General features: G+C 37.3%; 1 protein-coding gene across 5 annotated transcripts in view; it reads left to right on the forward strand.

Annotated features, from left to right (window-relative positions):
- Positions 1-1,717: 1,717 nt before the first annotated feature.
- Positions 1,718-18,460, forward strand: part of stard13a (StAR related lipid transfer domain containing 13a) — a 44,940-nt gene continuing 28,197 nt past the window's right edge. Inside the window, exon 1 of one of the 5 annotated variants that reach the window (XM_081354436.1) lies at positions 1,718-2,203. In XM_081354436.1, coding sequence (XP_081210562.1) covers positions 2,080-2,203 — 124 coding nt within the window. In that variant the 5' untranslated portion in view covers positions 1,718-2,079. Of the gene's footprint in view, positions 2,204-6,755; positions 7,051-17,908; positions 18,076-18,460 lie in introns of those variants that run through there. The other 4 variants (XM_081354434.1, XM_081354437.1, XM_081354438.1 and 1 more) reach the window with 4 other exon arrangements.

Below are 18,460 nucleotides of genomic sequence, written 5' to 3' on the forward strand. Positions count from 1 at the left end.
TTTTTTTTTTTTTATAAGATATTGAACACACAAAAAATCAATTAAGTGGAAGCTGCCACTGCTGGCTAGTGCTTAAACACTTAATTTAACTACTGTGTCATTATGGCATAAATAGTCAAGTGAACAGCTGCATTTACGTTAAGTAGCCTAAATCAGTAAAAGTATCACAATGTATTTCTAAAACAGGAACGGCAAATGACCTTTTACACAAGAAAATTATTCAATAAATAAATTAAATATGCCGCGAGTTTAACCCCCCCAATGGTAGACCCAAAGTTACGCCCTTGTCAGTGGCGCTGAGACCCCTTCAGCGCCAGACTGGCTCCTGCGCCGCTGTTTTCTGGGTAGAGTTACTCCAGCGTTTTTATTTTGAGGTTTCAGTTGCGGTAACAATCTTTTCCCCTCGGTTTGTGTTGAGGAGGTTTAGGCTCTCTGTTACAGCGGCGTATCCGGTTTAACTGTGACCCACCCAGGATGAACTGACTGCTTTACCCCTCCGTTCATGTCTTTCCTTTTCTCTCCACACCTCACTCCAGTCATGTCACCACTGTAACCTACTGACATAAATCTCCAACGCAAAACTTCCCTCTGAAACACCCCCCTCTGAGAAGGAGCTGAGCCAGTGTAATGCCTGACACCCACAGACACTGGAATGTGTGTGTGTGTGTGTGTGTGTGTGTGTTTATGTGCACACTAAAGCCTGTTTTATACTTCTGCGTCGAACTGCCGCCGTAGCTACGTCGTAGGCTGTGTGTAGCGCGCGTACCCTACGGCGTACCCTGACGTGCACCTCTCCAAAAATGTAACAACGCGTCAATTCTACGCGGACACAAGCGCGGTGATTGGTCTGCCAGAACCCCTCCCTCGGGGTTTCACATGCTCCCTAGGTGCGCGTCAACGCGGACAATGACACAGAAGTATAAATTAAAACCAACACGTTGCCTACGGCGTATAGGCTCCGGCGTAGGTCCGACGCAGAAGTATAATGAGGCCTTAAAGAAGGACAGGACTTATGAAATACATTGATACACAGTCTTAGCAACCACAAGACCCTAACCCTAAATATTAATATTTTGAATGCTAATCAACAATGAGTAATAATGCTGAGAACTCAGCTTTGCCATCACTAATTTTTTTAAATGTATTGAAATCGAAAACATTATTTTATGTAATTTTAAATTGTAATACTAATTCACAATATTATTGTTTTTACTGTATTTATCAAATCAGTGCAATCTTAGTGAGCATTAGACACTTAAAACAAATCTTACAAACCCCAAAGTTTTGAACTGTACTTGTAGCTATTTGATCAAATTCATGTCACACATTTGTCAAATGTTAGTTTGGATGAACTGTTCCATCACCCCTTTCTTTCTTTCTTTCTTTCTTTCTTTCTTTCTTTCTTTCTTTCTTTCTTTCTTTCTTTCTTTCTTTTGTAAGTTTAATACTTTCTTGCTTTTTTATGCTAAATGACTTAAACAATGCATCTAAATAGGCTACTGAAGTAGAAATTGTGACAACTAGCCTCAATCTCCCCTATTATTATATATACATTAAAAAATATGTACAGACCAGTATCCATTTATTTGTCATCTACCCAGTTTCAGAGATCCAAATGTCAATATTTCACCTGGGGAGAGAGAGAGTGAGCGAGCGAGAGAGAGGGAGAGAGAGAGACAGAGAGAGAGAGAGAGAGAGAGAGAGAGAGAGAGAGAGAGAGAGAGAGAGAGCTGAAGTGTGTTGTAGTGAGGGTACCACGCGCCTCTGCATTGCATTAGTGCTGGAAACGTCACACAGCTGTTCTCGCTGTCATGTTGCGCTGATTATAGACGCGGGAAAACCTCAGAGAGCATGAGACCCATCCGAGTGGATTCTGCGTCCAATTCAGCCTCGTGCCCGAGCAAAATATAAACACGCTTCGCTGTTCTTTTGCTGCAAGGTGACGCAGCGCCGCGTATCAGGTGGAGTGACGACAACTGCGGCACCAGTGCGAGAGACCCGGGCGAGCGGGCGAGCGAGCGGATAACGGTCCTTTCAGAGGAAACCCGGGCGCGGTGCTGATATGTGTCACCGTTCACAATGACAACGAGACGAAAGTCCAGCAAACTGCAGCTTCGGCGGTCAATCAGCGAGCAGCTGCGCGACTCCACGTCGAAAGCCTGGGATTTACTGTGGAGAAACATACGGGAGAAGCGACTGGCAGGTCAGTGACAGGACACGAATCAACTTTTATAAATAAACAATGCATCGTCCAATTAATCATATGCCTACTGCCACATGGGCCTGGGGAAGGTCAAGTTTTAGGTCATGGTCATTTTGTGCCGTCTTGACTGGGATGGATTTAATAAGCTTGCATGTGACGAATGCTTGTGCTGTCTATAAATAATTAAAATCAACATTGACATTGCGCGCCACCGGTCTGTTGTGCGCGTGAATCCGCAGTCGCGCGCTGTAATGTCATTAGCTGATGTCTGCAGCCTCTCAACTCGATTAAATGCGCATTCCTGCACAAAAACTAATCAGGACACTCGATCCATGTCACGTTTTTGTTTTAAACCATTTTTTAAATATTCTTTACACTCTAAAAAGTGATATGCTGTGGAGTATTGTTTTTTCTTCAGTTTATGGAATTTCAATGTCTCAGTTTGTTCTCATTTCGACCGACATGTTAGTATTTGAACATGTTATTAGCCTATATAATAGTTCTCATCAAGTTCAACATGTTTGTAGGCTACACTAAAAAAAAAAAAAAAAAAAGTTGCTGCCTTACATTTTTAAGTAAAGTCAACTTAAATTACATTAAACTGACTTAAAATGTAATTGAATCTTGTAGCCTAGGCCTATAACTTATTTAAAAAGTTGAAAATTGCTTAACTTATTTTTATGAGTTAAAGCAATGTAAAAACATGTAATTTACTTATTTATCATATAATTAAAAAACTGTCTCTTTTTACAACGTTATTGTCCTCCACACACACTCTGAAATATCAACTAGCTATAATCTAATATCAGCTGAATTAAAAATTTGAAGAAAATTCCAATCTTTAAGTAGTTCATCTTAAGTGAGTTTTTGTACACGTATAAAGTTCAACAATGTTAAGAATATAAAACAGTATCAATTTGGTTAGGGTTCAAATCTTTGGGGGAAAAAAGCATCAAAATATTTTAGAAAAAAGCTAAATGACAACCAGCGATCAGCAGTGTTGTTGTATAGAAAAGAGTTTTGACACTTTGTTCCACATTGAATAAATCAAAAAGCATCCTGAGGATGATGACAGTTTAAACTTAAATGATTTGTGAAAGTTGTGATTCAGTTGATTTGACTAAATTTAGGTGAATGACTTGTGAATGAGTGATCTCTAAAATCACTTTTTTAGTCATGCAGAATAATGATATCCTCATTTGAATCAATAATCTGTTTTAGAGACCTAATTTTGAGATGTCTTTGTTTGGACACTTAACTGTTTTCCACCATGGGGAATAAAGTAATTCTAGTAAAGTAGAGTCCATTTTAACATGAATGGCAGGGCTTTGCTTACTCCTTTGTGGCTTTGAGTGAGGAAATGACAGGAAAAGTTCATTTCAAAGCAATCTGGACTCAGTGAGTGCTGTACAGACACTCCTCTCTCTATTTCTCTCTCTCCTTCAACCTACTAACCTCATTCTTCTCTTTTTAACCTCAGGATTCATTTCTGCTCCAGCACTCAGACCTTTTATCTCCTGGGTAAACATAGCATATAAAGATATATATAAAAACCGTATATTAAAACCAGTGTTTTGTAGCTTTGTGCCTGTTTAGAGTGGATTCAAGTGGATATTGAGCCTGTGGACTCTTGTTTCTAGTAAAACATGTGGGATTACTGTAAGCAGTGTCCCCCCGATTTAGACCATGAACAACTCGCCTCTGGTTGACCCCTACTGAATTTAGCTCATAAGTGAATACCCATAATGACACAGGTTTATTTTAATGGATCAAGTTCATGTTTAAGTAATTTTGGCACAGCCCTTATGTGGGTGTGTTGGCTGGACTGAATTCTGTGGAGGTTATGCAGCTTGAAGCAAGTCCTCAGCTGACCTGAATCAATTATGAATGGTTTTCAAAACGAATTGCATTTCATGACCACCAGATGGCAGTCATACACTCTCAAAAACGGTACAAAAGCTGTCACTGTGGTGGTACCTTTTCAAAAGGTACACCTTTGTACCTAAAGAGTGCATATTAGTACCTCAAAGGTACATATTGGTACCAAAAGTGTACATATTAGTACGTAAACGGTACATATTAGAACCTTTTGAAGGGTACTGTCCCAGTGACAGCGTTTACCTTGTTTTCTGAGAGTGTAGTCAGATTCTCCCTCAAAGATGCCAGTATGCTTCAACAGCATCTTTCCTAGTCTCACATATAGCCAGATCTTCTGACTGATGGGAGAAGGTCTGGACTCCATCGCATCTTTCTATTGGCCAAGGGCAGCCCAAGAGGATGCCTGACCGAAACAATCACAGTTTGTTTTGTTCAGTGTCATGTTTAGGGGCGTGAAAATATAAAGTCGATGTCCCCACAATAACAGACTGGCGTGCAGTTCCTTCAAGCACGTCATGCACATTTATTGCAACAGTGGTGCTGTAAACCTCATACTTATGAAAATTTAGCGTTTAGTTGATCCCGATAAGCGCTCATTGTCACTGTTGTAAACGCGATGGTGTTCTTCTTCCATAAGGGGGTTTGGCATCACAACGGCTTTGTTATACCGTGACACATGTCTCCCAAAGATCCTGGAGAATTCAACCAATCAGATGACGACTTCGACACTCCCATAGTGATTCTTATTTTGTGTGCCATATGCATCCGACATTCAGTCTTTCCAAGCGTGTCCATGCATGTTTCAAGCATTCAAAGTGGAAACACAAATGCTTGCATACAAAATAATTGTGTAGCTGTCTCCAGTGGTGTGTCTGAATCATTGACCTGAAGTGCTTTGCCATTTTCCTTTTAGAATTCTCAATAACATCATGGTTCATTAGAAATGTTTGGCCAGGTCTGTAAATGTTGATTTTCTCCAAGCTCCACATCTTCTCAATGAGAACAAGGTATTTTCTGAACTCACAGAAATTTATAGCAGGCTCTAGAGATGGACAATACCACTGATTTTCTTTTTGATCCATGATCAAGTATGATCAAGGCAAGTGTAGCCGGTATTGATACTTCTTAAACAATTTTTTAGATTTCTACTAAAGGATACTTCCCTGCTCCTGAAATATAATCACAGATGAACATCTTTTGTTTTAATGACAATTTTTTCCCCAAAATAAACTATTTGAGGGCTACATTACAATCCAAAACCTCTGGCATGCTTAACAAAAATTCTATCACCAGTCCATTAAGACAGTCCCCTTGTTACATCATCAGTATCTAAAGTATTTATATTTCTGGATTGATTCACCCAAGAACTTCCTATAGCGATCTCCCAAGACCAACCAAATGTGAGTGGTCCTGGTGGCCAAATATCTTTAGGGTCTTGACTCTAAGCTTCCAATTAAAGGCCCACTGAAGTGCCTTGGAACGCGCAGTTTTGTATGATGCGTTGACGTAATTTTCACTGAAACAGGAAGCTAAGGCAGGATGTATTGAATGGCTCCTCCCTCTTTTCAAATAGCCAATAGGGTTTAGTTTACCTCACAGACTGCAAGTCGTACTTGACAGCACCATGGAAGCGAATCAGAGCGCTGATGATACGTTGGACTAAATTTTAGAGGTGTTACTAAATTCTAGCCATTTCATTCTTAACCAACGTACAATTGGAAAACGGAATAAAACTCGAGCGTTTGAGCAACCGAACACACATCTCCAACCCATATTGCTCAGTGACGTGTCAGTGGTCGCTTTGGCCAGGTGGTATTTATAGCATAGGGAGCGGGACAATTCTAAAAAGCATTTGATTGGACAGAAGATGTGAGGAGAAGCTGAAGTCAACAGTGATGTCTAAAAAATCCGTGATACATTTAAGCGGAAGTGCGAGACTGTAAGTTTTGAATGCTTATATCTCCTAAATGTGAATTTTGTCATTGTTGGAACACACCAGCTTATTCATAACTTTAAGACTAACATATTCATACTAAAAGCTAAAAAAAAATTATTTTGATTTCAGAGGACCTTTAAACACAGTTGCCATTACTTTAATTAGTACCAAAATCTGTAGCGCTTCTTTCTGTTTGCTGTTCATGTTATTCTACCGATTTAGATTTAAAATATTTAGCATGTCAGATGTTCTGTAAAGATGCATTGAGATCTCTGAGGATATTGCAATACTTTCTGACAGCTCCTTCCTTCCCACTGCATCTCACTTTTACTCTGTTTCTACTAAGATTTCTTTTCTAGCAGAAGGTATGTTGGATGGTGTTTTTTCCCTAGGTGCACCATTCATTTCTCTTTTCTTTGGCTGAAACACACACACACACACACACACACACACACACACACACACACACACACACACACACACACAGACTGTACTTGAGAAACACACTCTAAAATCGCTCTGAAGCAGGTTCTTGGCTGAAGTTCAGTTGACTCACTGCACAACTTCCTATCCTCTCAACCCTATTGGCTCTTCTCGCGGTCACACGACCATTGAGTGGGTGGTGCAGATGAAAGTGTACACTCAGATCAGAACTGACTTCATGCCTAGGTGTGTTTGAGTCTTTATATTTGACAGTGTTTACATGACAAAAGGATCACACTTTGTAGAGAATTTCAGCAGTACATTTGACTGTTTATGTGTGAAAGTTAAAGGAGAAACTAAATGACAAGTTCGAGGGAAGCAGTTTTGGCTGACTCTGTACCTGTGGACAGTGGAGAGATGGACACAATGTTGACTGACCTCTTAGACGAGTGCATGGACAGTGAGTGTTTGGGAAGCATGACTCCAGAGACTCAAGATATATACCTCAGACTGGACAGCCACCGCAGGCGTTCTGGACTACGCCTGGCCCGGATCATAGCTAGGCAACAGCTGCTAAAGAAGATATCTCAAGGTATGAGAAGTGTTTTAGGTACAGTACCAGTTTGTACTCATCTTTATATGCATTTTGATTATTATTTGTATTGTAAGTTTGTCTTGGATGTTTCTCCTAAAATTCATTGGGAGAAATAAAATTAAAAGACACTTTAAATGAGACACGTTAAATGAGACTGCAGTAAGAATATAAACCTATAGACAAATGTGAGTTCCTATTGAAATCTGTGACTTTTGATTGCAGCCTTTGGTATATTAGCAAATCTGAGCACAGTTTGAGACATTGCGGTTTCACGTGTGAGATTATTAGGATCTTTTTGTTAGTATTATGAGTGAACGTGTCAATTTCCTCTCCATTTATTGTCGTAGCTGTCTAAGAAAAACAATTTAGATAGGCTATTAAAATGAGGTTTTTTGTTCCTACAAGATATCCTTGTTTTTGAAATGTGAGTGAAACTTATAACATGTCCCATTGGCATTAACAAAAGATGTGCCTGTTCTCATTTAATGTTTTATTTTTTTGTTCTTGTTTACGTGAATATGAAGCACTTTGCATTCAGCTTTGACATGCTAAGCTGATCTTCTGTTTTCTAAATTGCAATACACTCTACAAGACTTTTCTTGTGTTTTCTGGCACTAGAGAACAGTCTGTCCAACTCCAAAGTATTATGCAAAAATCCACAGTATTATTAATGAATAACCCTTTTATGCTTAGTGTGTATTATAGCAAAACACATGACAAGTATTTTCAAAAGGTTAACGTCACTGCATTACGTTCTTGGAGGTCTAACAAGGCAGTTTGTTTTGGTTTGTCTGCTCATTAATAAGAAGTATTATTGAGAAGTACAAATATGATTTGTTAAATATGTTTATAGTACTACTGATGTTTAGCTTTGGTTTGACAGTGAAATGCTTTAGAGTTCAATAGAAATGCTGTCCGTGGCAGCGTTAGTTTTGGTTGTAATCTGCTCACGTAGACACACACTTTCTCTCTCACATGGCAGCAGGAATGTTTGGACTGCACACCGGTTATTCTGTCATTGGGCTTGTTGGATGTCTGGATGGCTGGAGAGCTCTTGTGAAATCACGGGCTTGTTCAGTCATGATTGTGGCATGTGGATGCATATCATGCTGCATGATTTATTCACCTCCATCTGCGGAGCAAGATTATTGATTTGAAATTATTTGCATCCCACACTTAAGATAGTTTGATTCTCACTGCCTCTGTCTCAAATCTTAACCTGACCTTCTTTTGCCTGACTGCAGACTAAGTGTTAGCAGCTGTTCCGCGAGTCGGGTCCAAGAATACCCCATTCCATCAAAAACTGGGCCCGAGGCCTGTCATGCGCAGCAATTTGTTAAAGTGGGTCTGCCACTGCGAATGGTTTGAGCTAAATGTGGACTGAAGTCAATGCCATGATGAGAAATATGAGCATCTTTTGAGTCCGCTTGATAATGTCCCTTGCATTTTCTTCAGCTGTCTTTGGAGGTCAAAATATATTGATTTCGTTTCTGATTCACACTCTCGATTTAATTCATTTCCAGTTCACAAGCTCTCAATTCGATTTGATTCCAGTTCACAAACTCGATTTGATTTGAATCTGATTTGCAAGCTCCGAATTTAATTTGATTCCAATTCACAAGCTCTTGATTCTGATTCACAATCTCTCAATTTGATTTGATTCAGTTTGAATCTGGTTCACAAGCTCTCAAATTTATTTGATTTGGATGTGTATTATTTAGAAAGTTAATTTTGCTCTCTCTAATTATGCTGTAAATTATACAAGTCAGGATTTAACTTTAAATAAGTAACATATTAAAGGGAAAGTTCACCCAAAAATGAAAATTCCCCCATGTCTTTTCAAACTTGTAAGACTTTTGTTCATCTTCGGAACACAAATGAAGATCTTTTTGATGAAATCTGAGAGTTTTCTTCCCCTCAATTGACAGCTACGCAACTACCACTTTGATACTTCAAAAGGTTCATTCAGAGATCGTAAAACTTCCAGAAGAGACTTGATCGCTATATGATGAACAGATTTGATTTAGGCTTTTATTCACATATAAACCTTCATCAACTCACACATCAGTTGTTGTGATAAACAGAAGCTCAAGCATGTTCGATTGACGTGCGAGAACCAACGAGGTGCATTCTTGTGTTACGCAGCATGTTTGAGCTTCAACAAGAACGTTCAGTTGAGCTTCTGTTTATGTTCGCTGATCAATATTAAATGTGAATAAAAACCTAAATTCAATCTGTTCGTCATATAAAGCGATCATGTCTCTTCAGAAAATTTGGACTAAACAACTCATTTCATATGGATTAGTTTTACGATCTCTTTATGATCTTTTTGAAGCGTCAAAGTGGTAGTTGTGTAACTGTCAATGGAGGGACAGAAAGCTCTCAAATTTTGTGTTCTGAAGATGAACAAAAGTCTTGCACATCTAGAATGACATGATGGTGAGTAATTATTGACAGAATTTTCATTTTTGGATGAACTATTCCTTTAATACAGATATTTTGCCTTTAATATATGTATTGTGTGTGGTAACCATTTTATAAAAGCAATAAGCCCCGTGAAGCTGTGGTTTACAGTGAATTTAGAACAGCTAAGGGGGTTCCGCTCCGCCTTGTGCCCCTTAACTCTGTTTTAAAAAACTCCCCTTAGCTGTTAACCACAGCTTCACAAGGCTTATTGCTTTATTCTCTGGAAGAAAATACAGGTTTGGAAAAACAATGCGAGTAACTGATGACATAATTGCCATTTTTCAGTGAACTGTTACTTTTATTTATGGTTTGCAGCTGCGACAGTTATGTACAAGCCTGCCAACTACTTTTATATTATTTTTGTATTGGAAAGAAAAATATGTTTCATCTAAAAGCAGTCCTCACCCACGCACAGCATACCTTAGAGATTCTTGACTGCAAGTAAGTCACGACTTTAAATGAAAACCTGCCAAATACGTAATGAAAAATGAAATACTCCATAATTCTAGATCTAATTACTATACCTCATTTTTGCCGCATTTATTAGACACAGTAGCAAATTATTTTTAGAATTATAACAATATGAAATACAGTGGTGGAAAGAGTACTGAAAAAACATACTCAAAAAAACATTTTTTGTGTTAGTAGAGTTAAAAGTACTTGTCCAAAAAACTACTTGAGTAAGAGTAAAAAAGTAGCTAATTTAAAAGTACTCATGAGTAGTGAGTAGTGAGTACTGAGCTGCGGATTCTACCCCCTTATAATAAACACTGTGCACTACAATTAATAAATAAAAAAACATTGTACAACCTGTAATTGACATTATCTTACAAGAATAGCTATCATCCATCTTTTTAAAATGCATCAAATCAGTACACTCATCACCATTTAAATCATATTGTTTGAAAAAAAATACATTTAAAATTAGGTGTAAGGCCACTGAGCCTGATATTGTTGCACATAAAATATCAATGTTCTTAACTGCAAAGAATTCAGAAATCTTTAGAAACTCATATGATAGTTCAGCATCACACACCATGAGATGGGTTAAATGGAGAAATTAAAAATTCCTAATTTCTCTCCAAACCGGTAACAGTTTTAGGGCCCTATTTTAACGATCTGAAACGCAATTGTCAAAACACAAAACGCAAGTAACTTTGTGGGCGGGTCTTGGCGCTGTTGCTATTTTCCCGGCGGGATAAATGACTCTTGCGCCAGGCGCAAATCTAAAATGTGTTGGTCTGAAGTAGCTTCATTATTCATAGGTGTGGTCATCAAGAAGTTAGGTCTGGCAACTCTCCATAGACACGTTTTAATCCGAGGGGCGGGATAAACGGCAAGACAATTTAGTGTTTTGATAAATAAATGAGAATCTCTAATATTATCAGTTTACCTCACCTAATGCACTGAAAAAGCCTAAGATAGTGAGCTAACACTAATTACACTGTAATTCCATGCCATTAAATATGTTACAATTTAAGCGTAAATGCACATTGTCTAGAAGGGTGGCATCATCCCTTACATTTTACATAGCTACATTTACTCAAATTGTAATGCTGATAATATAACTTGTAAGGAAAATTGTGCAATAATGTGCTGTTTTATCAGTAGATCCAGAAAAAAAAGTTGAACTTGAATTTTTTTTTGTGTGCAAATGCACTTGCTAAATGAAGGCGGACTGTATGAAATGGATCGATCAAAAAACTTTTATTAACGAGCTGTAGTCATGCACTTTCTGAAATGCAGTTCAAGTTAACGCCATGGTTCATAAGGTGCACTGCATAGGCCTACTGAATCGCGCATGTCTCTATATGTGAAGTAAATGGGAGCGGGAATTTACCGCATTACGAACTCGTCACTTGAGGGAGTTAACAACACAGTACGCAATACCCAAACCTCACACAAAATGTTAGGCCCTGTAGATACTGTAGGCCAGCCTATATAAATATCATAGTAATCTGAAATGTGAAATGTACCTTGTCATATTAGAGAAAGACGCTGATATCTCGATTGAACTGATGCTTGAAGAATACACTTCCACAGCAGACACGAGTAACAGCAGGTCGGCTATATAGTTTTCTATGCAGAATTTGATTTGATGACCGTCACGAGACCGACTACTTAGTCCAATCACGTTGATGGATAAAAATAAAATTATAACAAGCATGTAACGAGTAATAACCACAAACGGAAGGAAAATAGCGGAGTAAAAGTACCGATACATCACTTAAAATATACTTAAGTAAAAGTAAAATGACACAATTTTTTAACTACTCAAAAAAGTACAATTTCTGAAAAAAACTACTCAATTACAGTAACGTGAGTATTTGTAATTCGTTACTTCACACCCCTGATGAAATATAACGGTATTTAAAATGAGTCATGATCAGTGCCCTTATCTAACTCTTATCTAACTAACTCAGTATGCTGAGTGGATTCCTGGATGGTGAATATGTACATTTGTAATACCATGAGCTGCTGTGGCATGTGTGCGACTGTGCGGTTGCTCAACAGCAGTCAGAGAGGTAGGGCTGGGCTTCAGTGATTCAGTTCAGCCCCTTAATCCAACAATAATCATCTCCTGTCCATACAGATAAGCATTTATCAAAACAATGACACATTAAAAGCGGGAACTGAAATAGCATACAGTGGTCGAAAGGGTGGTAGTCAAGTCAAGTCACCTTTATTTATAGAGCTCTTTATGCAATACAGATTATATATATATATATATATATATATATATATATATATATATATATATATATATATATATATATATATATATATATATATGTGCATATAAAGCACCTTGAACACAATTCATGGTTGACCTAAAAAGCTGTAAAATACATGTAAAGTCAGACAAAATAGAAAGGCAATACAAACAATGTAGTACATAAGTTATGCCTGGTCAAAAGCTATTGAAAATAATACTTAAAACTTGGTATAGAGGAAGCCGTTCTAACAGAAATTGCTAAGTTATTCCAGAGACTAGGACCAGCAACAGTGAAAGCTCGATCACCTCTGCAGTGAAACCTAGTACTGGGAATGGAGAGGAGACCAAGATTGCTAGATCTCAAGGACCTGTTTGGTTTGTGGGTGGAGATCACTTCTGAAAGATATGATGGTGATTGATTGTGTAGTGATTTTAAAACGAATATTAGAATTTTAAAAACAATTCTAAGTTTAATCGACAGCCTGTGTAGCAAGGTCAGAATGGGCATAAAGTGATTAAACTTTTGTCTGTCTGTCAACAACCTGGCAGTAGCATTTTGAACCGTCTGGAGATGCATTAAAGAGTACTGACTTCCATAGTATTAAGAGTTGTAATAGTCTAGGCTAGATAAAATAAATGAATGTTTTGTTCAAAATTTCTAGCTGAAAGAAAAGACTTGGAATAAGATAACTTCAGATTTGTTTTCATTTAGCTCCAAAACGATATATATGTGATACAGATTTTTGGTCATACCGTCCAGTAGGAACAAGGCAGCATTTGTTGTGCCGAAGAGTCCCGAATCCAAAAGAGAAGAAAGTCAGAGGAATGGGTGACAAAGAGAATGGACCCAGACCGTTTTGACATCATCATACTGTATGGCATCATCACTGGCAAATAGATTTTGAATGCTAAAGAGATTTTTTTAAACTTGTATCATACATTTTTAATGTATAACATTTATAAAACCACACTCAGTATTGACATTAAGTCATAAAGTGGTTTGAGCCTGAATTTGTAGCAGGAAAGTGTGTAGGAGAAGATTAAAAAGCAGTATGTGAGCGATTTTTATGCACTGCATGATGTGCATGCTCTAAAGATGGAAAATTAAGACAAAACATTTCTGTAGGGTCAGTGAGTAGATTGAGGAAGTGAATTGTGTGAACAGCATAATTAAAAACCAAGACATAATCAAACACTGTGGCGGTTCTGTGTACTGTTTGTGTGTATCATAATTGGTATTTGCATTAATGGTATTTGGGTCTTGCAAAGCCATTCAGTTTTGTTTTTGTTTGAGATGAAGTTTCACTGGGCTGACATTTTGCAGTTTTTCCCTTGCTCTTGGTTGCCCTCTGTTGGATAAAATATATATAATCATTTATGTCAATCACAGAATATTACTTATTAATTGTTTATTAAGGCAAGAATCAGTATTGGTATTGCTCAAACTATGTGACCTATCCCCTGTAACCCTAAGTATTATAATTTGGCACATAACTTTTCCTTACCGCTGGTGCTGCAGACATGACTGATGATACCTGAAATCATGCAGCTTGTGCGATCAGAAAGATAATTTTTCCCTGGTGAATGATAAAATGACAGTCTTACATCGAAGGAGGGACCTAACGCAGATCTAGAGAGCAGAATATCACAGACCTGAAAGACTTTTGATTTGGGTCAGTTAGCAACACCCATAACTACCTAGTAACCATACAGGAGCGACATCATAACAACATGCTAAAAACACCATATGCAGTAGCGATCGATAGCAATGTGGCACGTTTTGCATTGCCCACAATAATTCCAAAAAACAAAACAAAAATCAATAAGAATAACCCACTGTTTAATAGATTTTTTTTTTCACTTCTGACCCCTTTTTCCTTCATGCCATACAATTCCTGCATTCCTGTCTGCCACTGCTGTCTGTCTTCCCATCTCATACACACACACACACACACACACACACACACACACACACACACACACACACACACACACACACACACACACACACACACACACACACACACACACACACACACCTACACACACTCACTCACTCACTCACTCACACACACACACACACACACGTGCAGCTTCATCTTTTTCCCAGAAGGGAATGTGTGAGGACTCTAGGGAGTGTGCCCAGAGCCACTTAGCCCACACTTGACCGTCTGGTATCTCTCTCTCACACACACATACAGCAGTCTCTCTTTCTCCTCTGTTGTTATTCTTTTGTGAACCATTCTTCCCCAGTGTTATTCCTCCTCCTATCGTTTCACTGCTTGACTGCGCAAGAAAGTGAGATAAAGTAAATAACAGACTATTAAACAGATCTTTAAAGGGATAGTCCACCCCAAAATAAACATTCTGTCATCATTTACTCACCCTTTAGTTGTTCTAAACCTGTATGAGTTTCTTTCTTTTGTTGAACTCAAAGGAAGATATTTTGAAGAATGTGGGTGTAACCAAACCATTTCTGGTCCCTATTGGATTCCATAGTATGAAAAAAAGAGAACCCCCTAAAATATAAAAGCAGCTATATCCTCCTGGGACCCAAGAATAGACTTTTGTCCACTGTAGTGGACATTATATTTTAGTGAATTTCTCTGACGTCATACATGTCACATGACACAACCTGGGTGTCCTGTAAAGAGCACATTCAGGACTTTTCAGAGATACCAAATGTTTGGAGGTTTCACCATGAAAACAACTTCTCATTGGTCTTTAAAAATGTCTGACATTAATTTAGTGATCAAATGTAGCATTCTTATGGAAATATGATAATATATTGTAATTATAATTTAAATTGGAATACTTTTCAAATTGTATTTCATAAAACAACATCTCAGGAAAATGTTAAGGGGTTTCAAATAAAAAAAATATTTTCTGTTATAGAACAGGGCGTTGATTTCAAACGTGTCCACAGTAGAGGACACCAGGACTTAAATCATGTTTATCAGGCATTTTGTGAGACACAACAAGTGAATATGGAAATAAATTATACATCAATATTCCTATGAAATATTAGATATTATTATTAAAATGTTGCCAATTATTACTCCAATTATTACACTTCTTTTTTCATTAAATGTTGCTCCAAGAACACATTAAGGTGCAAATTAGATACAGTTTATATATACATTGCATTGAATGGGAATATTAATTTATGGACATTTTACCCACATATTGCATAATGTAAAATGGTGTATCAATTCATTACGTTATTTCTTTCATAACATAGTTGAGAATAATCTTTATACAAATTTTGGTTGAAAAAATCCTGAAACCCCCAAATTTATTGGTGATTGAAAAAAAAATCCCATTGTTTTTGCCTATACAGATAATTTCATGTCATTTTATTTTTTAAACAACTTAGTCCTGGCGTCCACTACAGAGGACATAGCATAACTTATGAATAAAATATTATTTTGCAAAAATGTTTTTTTACCATTTGTTTATTGTGATCTAAACAGTGTGATGACATGGAAAAAAACTAAATTCAAAAAACTTTTTTTTTCTGGGTCCCAGGAGGATATAATTTCATATTCATTTACACCATGTGAGACAGTTTACACCTGGTCACTTCATGTGTTTTTACTGATAGGATAACTATCTGATTTGTTAACAGTTCTATTTGGCCACAAAACGAATATAAATCTGATTATCAATTCCCATGCTACATGCAAATTTAACAGAGTTCACATCAACAAAAGCAACAGATATGAGCTGCGTGTTATTTATCATCAGCTAATTTCAAGATCAAAGACCGCATAGGAGAGAGAGCAGCATCAGCACTGGTAAGATCATTTACTCTCATTACTTATAATAAAGACGATTGTGTGTTTTTGAGCGTCTGCGACTTACTTTCCGTTTCATTTGCGGTAGTTTGTGCGTTGGCTTGCTGAAGAGATATTCCGCTGCTCATCTTTGGCGAGGCGTGTTCAGTGTCACTGTCATATCTGGCTATAACATGTCACATATAGAACACACTCACACGTTTATTTTTTAACATTTTGGGAGGAGTCAAATTTACATGTGCGGTTTCAACAACCAAATGCATTTACACTTGTCCAGTTCTGTTTGTAATGCGTCTCAGACCACTTCCTGAAGTGATCAGATTTAAATCTGTGTCGAAAGCATTTCAGAGGGCATTTACACCGGATCTTTCCATGATCAGATATCTATCCAATCTGAGCATAAAGTGACCAGGAGCCTGATGTATAAACGCAATTTTCCACGCACATATCGGGATTTATGAAAAATAAACTAGGCGTAGCCTAAATATGTGCGCACCGTACGGACACTCTTGACCGTGCTTTTACTGGAGTGAGTAATGAAGTAAAACAGAATGATTTAAACTGTTTTACATCTGATATACACATTTAGATTAAATATGCTACTCTCATTAATGGAGTTAAGCACTGAAATTTCATGAAATCATTATTTTTTATATAAATTTAAATAGAAATGTTTGTAGTGGAGCACTTTTCCAGTGGAAAGCTGTGTTTTAATGTTTTACCTACAGCGAGGATTGCTTGGCGCATGATAATTCTGTTTTAATTTGTGTTCTAAATAGCAGATGTTCTGACTGGGTTTTATAAAGGAAAATTTGCACAGGTTCTGGCTTACTCATGGTTTTATAAATCTGAAAACTTTTGTGTGTATGCAAAATCTGGCTTTTGTGCATACAAACACTTTTAGGATGAAATCTACGGAAAGTTTTATACATGAGGCCCTTGGTGTAAACAGGCCCACAGTAAGTGTAGTATTGTAAAGAATTTAAATTAAAGTCATACTGAAACTGAGGTAACTTTTCTTTCTAATTGTGACACATGGGTTATCGAAAAAGAAAATACCAGTGAGATGTTTGTCGTTTTCACCGCAAGGTCTAGTTATGACATTTTGATTACATAAACATGACGATTATGTCAAACAAACAAATTTTTTTTTTAAATAAAATATATGGAACTATGGATTACTGGTGTACAATAAGATCTATAATATACATTTAGAAAATAGATGGGAATTTTCATTTAATGCTGACTTTAAATAATTGCCATTTGGACAGTAGTCAAAATAAATAAATAAATAAAATATTATCAACTCAAATTTAGTTGTATAGCATTTTTTTAAATATTGTTCCAAATAAATTGAAAACCTCTGCTTTAAAGGCGAACGCTTACAATGCATTTAACTTCTGAAATGTGACATAATATGTAAGATGGGACTTGATTTTATCTGTCTAAATTTGATTGGATCGAAACATGTTATGCTGTAATAGACTCAGAAAGTTATTACATTTGGATTTTTTGGTATTACTATAATAATATAGATATTTCTACAGTATTTCTATAGAACATGTAAAAACAACAGAAATTTAACAAAGTGCCTTTCAGGTAAAAATAAGTAAAAATAAATATTGGTGGGAATTTCTCCCAGCACTTGAACGGATTGTGTCATTGTCTGGGAACAGGCAGCTGGACGGGTTGCTTCTACAGCTGCGGGTGTGTGTGTGTGTGTGTATGATCTATGGCGCACTGAAGACAAACGCACATGGTCATTTTCTCACATGTTCATGGTTGAGGAGGGGGGCGGGGGTCTGAAGACTGTACATACTCCAGCTGTTTGGAGGAGTGGAGGGGAGGGCGGAAGAGAGATTGGCACATAAGCGTTACAGTCGGGAGGTGAAGTGTAGAGAAAGAGAAACATACAGCTGAAGTCTGCGGTGGAGAGGAGCTGCTCTGGAACGGGCTCTTCTAGAAGACTGATAGAATAAATCACGCTGAATGTTCAACGGGAAACTCCGATATGGTTTTTGGATCTTACCCATGACCACAGCTGCGTGCCGATGCCTAGAGGTACCAGAAACCAACTGCATCTTCAATTTACTCTGAAGCCCAAATGGCTCTTTTTTTAACTTTATGATATGCATCAAGTTTTTAGAATTCTGTCATTTTATTTAAAAAGTTTGTTTTTTTTGAGGAAATGTTAATGCTCAAATGATGCTCTTTTATGTCAGTTATGTTTTATTTAAGCATCGACTTTTTTCTCTGATGCTGCTTATTCTAAAATCACTTGGGTTATTTTCCCAGGAGCAAAATCTGATACTTAAACAAAAGTATCCATTTGCTCACCATTATGGCTGCCTAGAAGATATTACTGAGATATTTAAGGATTTCCTTTGTGATTTTTCTGTCTTATGACTGAGTTTGAATATGGAGGACATGGTACATACTAATGGAA

The sequence above is a fragment of the Scardinius erythrophthalmus genome (genome assembly GCF_964197995.2).
Source record: "Scardinius erythrophthalmus genome assembly, chromosome: 23".
NCBI lineage: Eukaryota > Metazoa > Chordata > Actinopteri > Cypriniformes > Leuciscidae > Scardinius > Scardinius erythrophthalmus.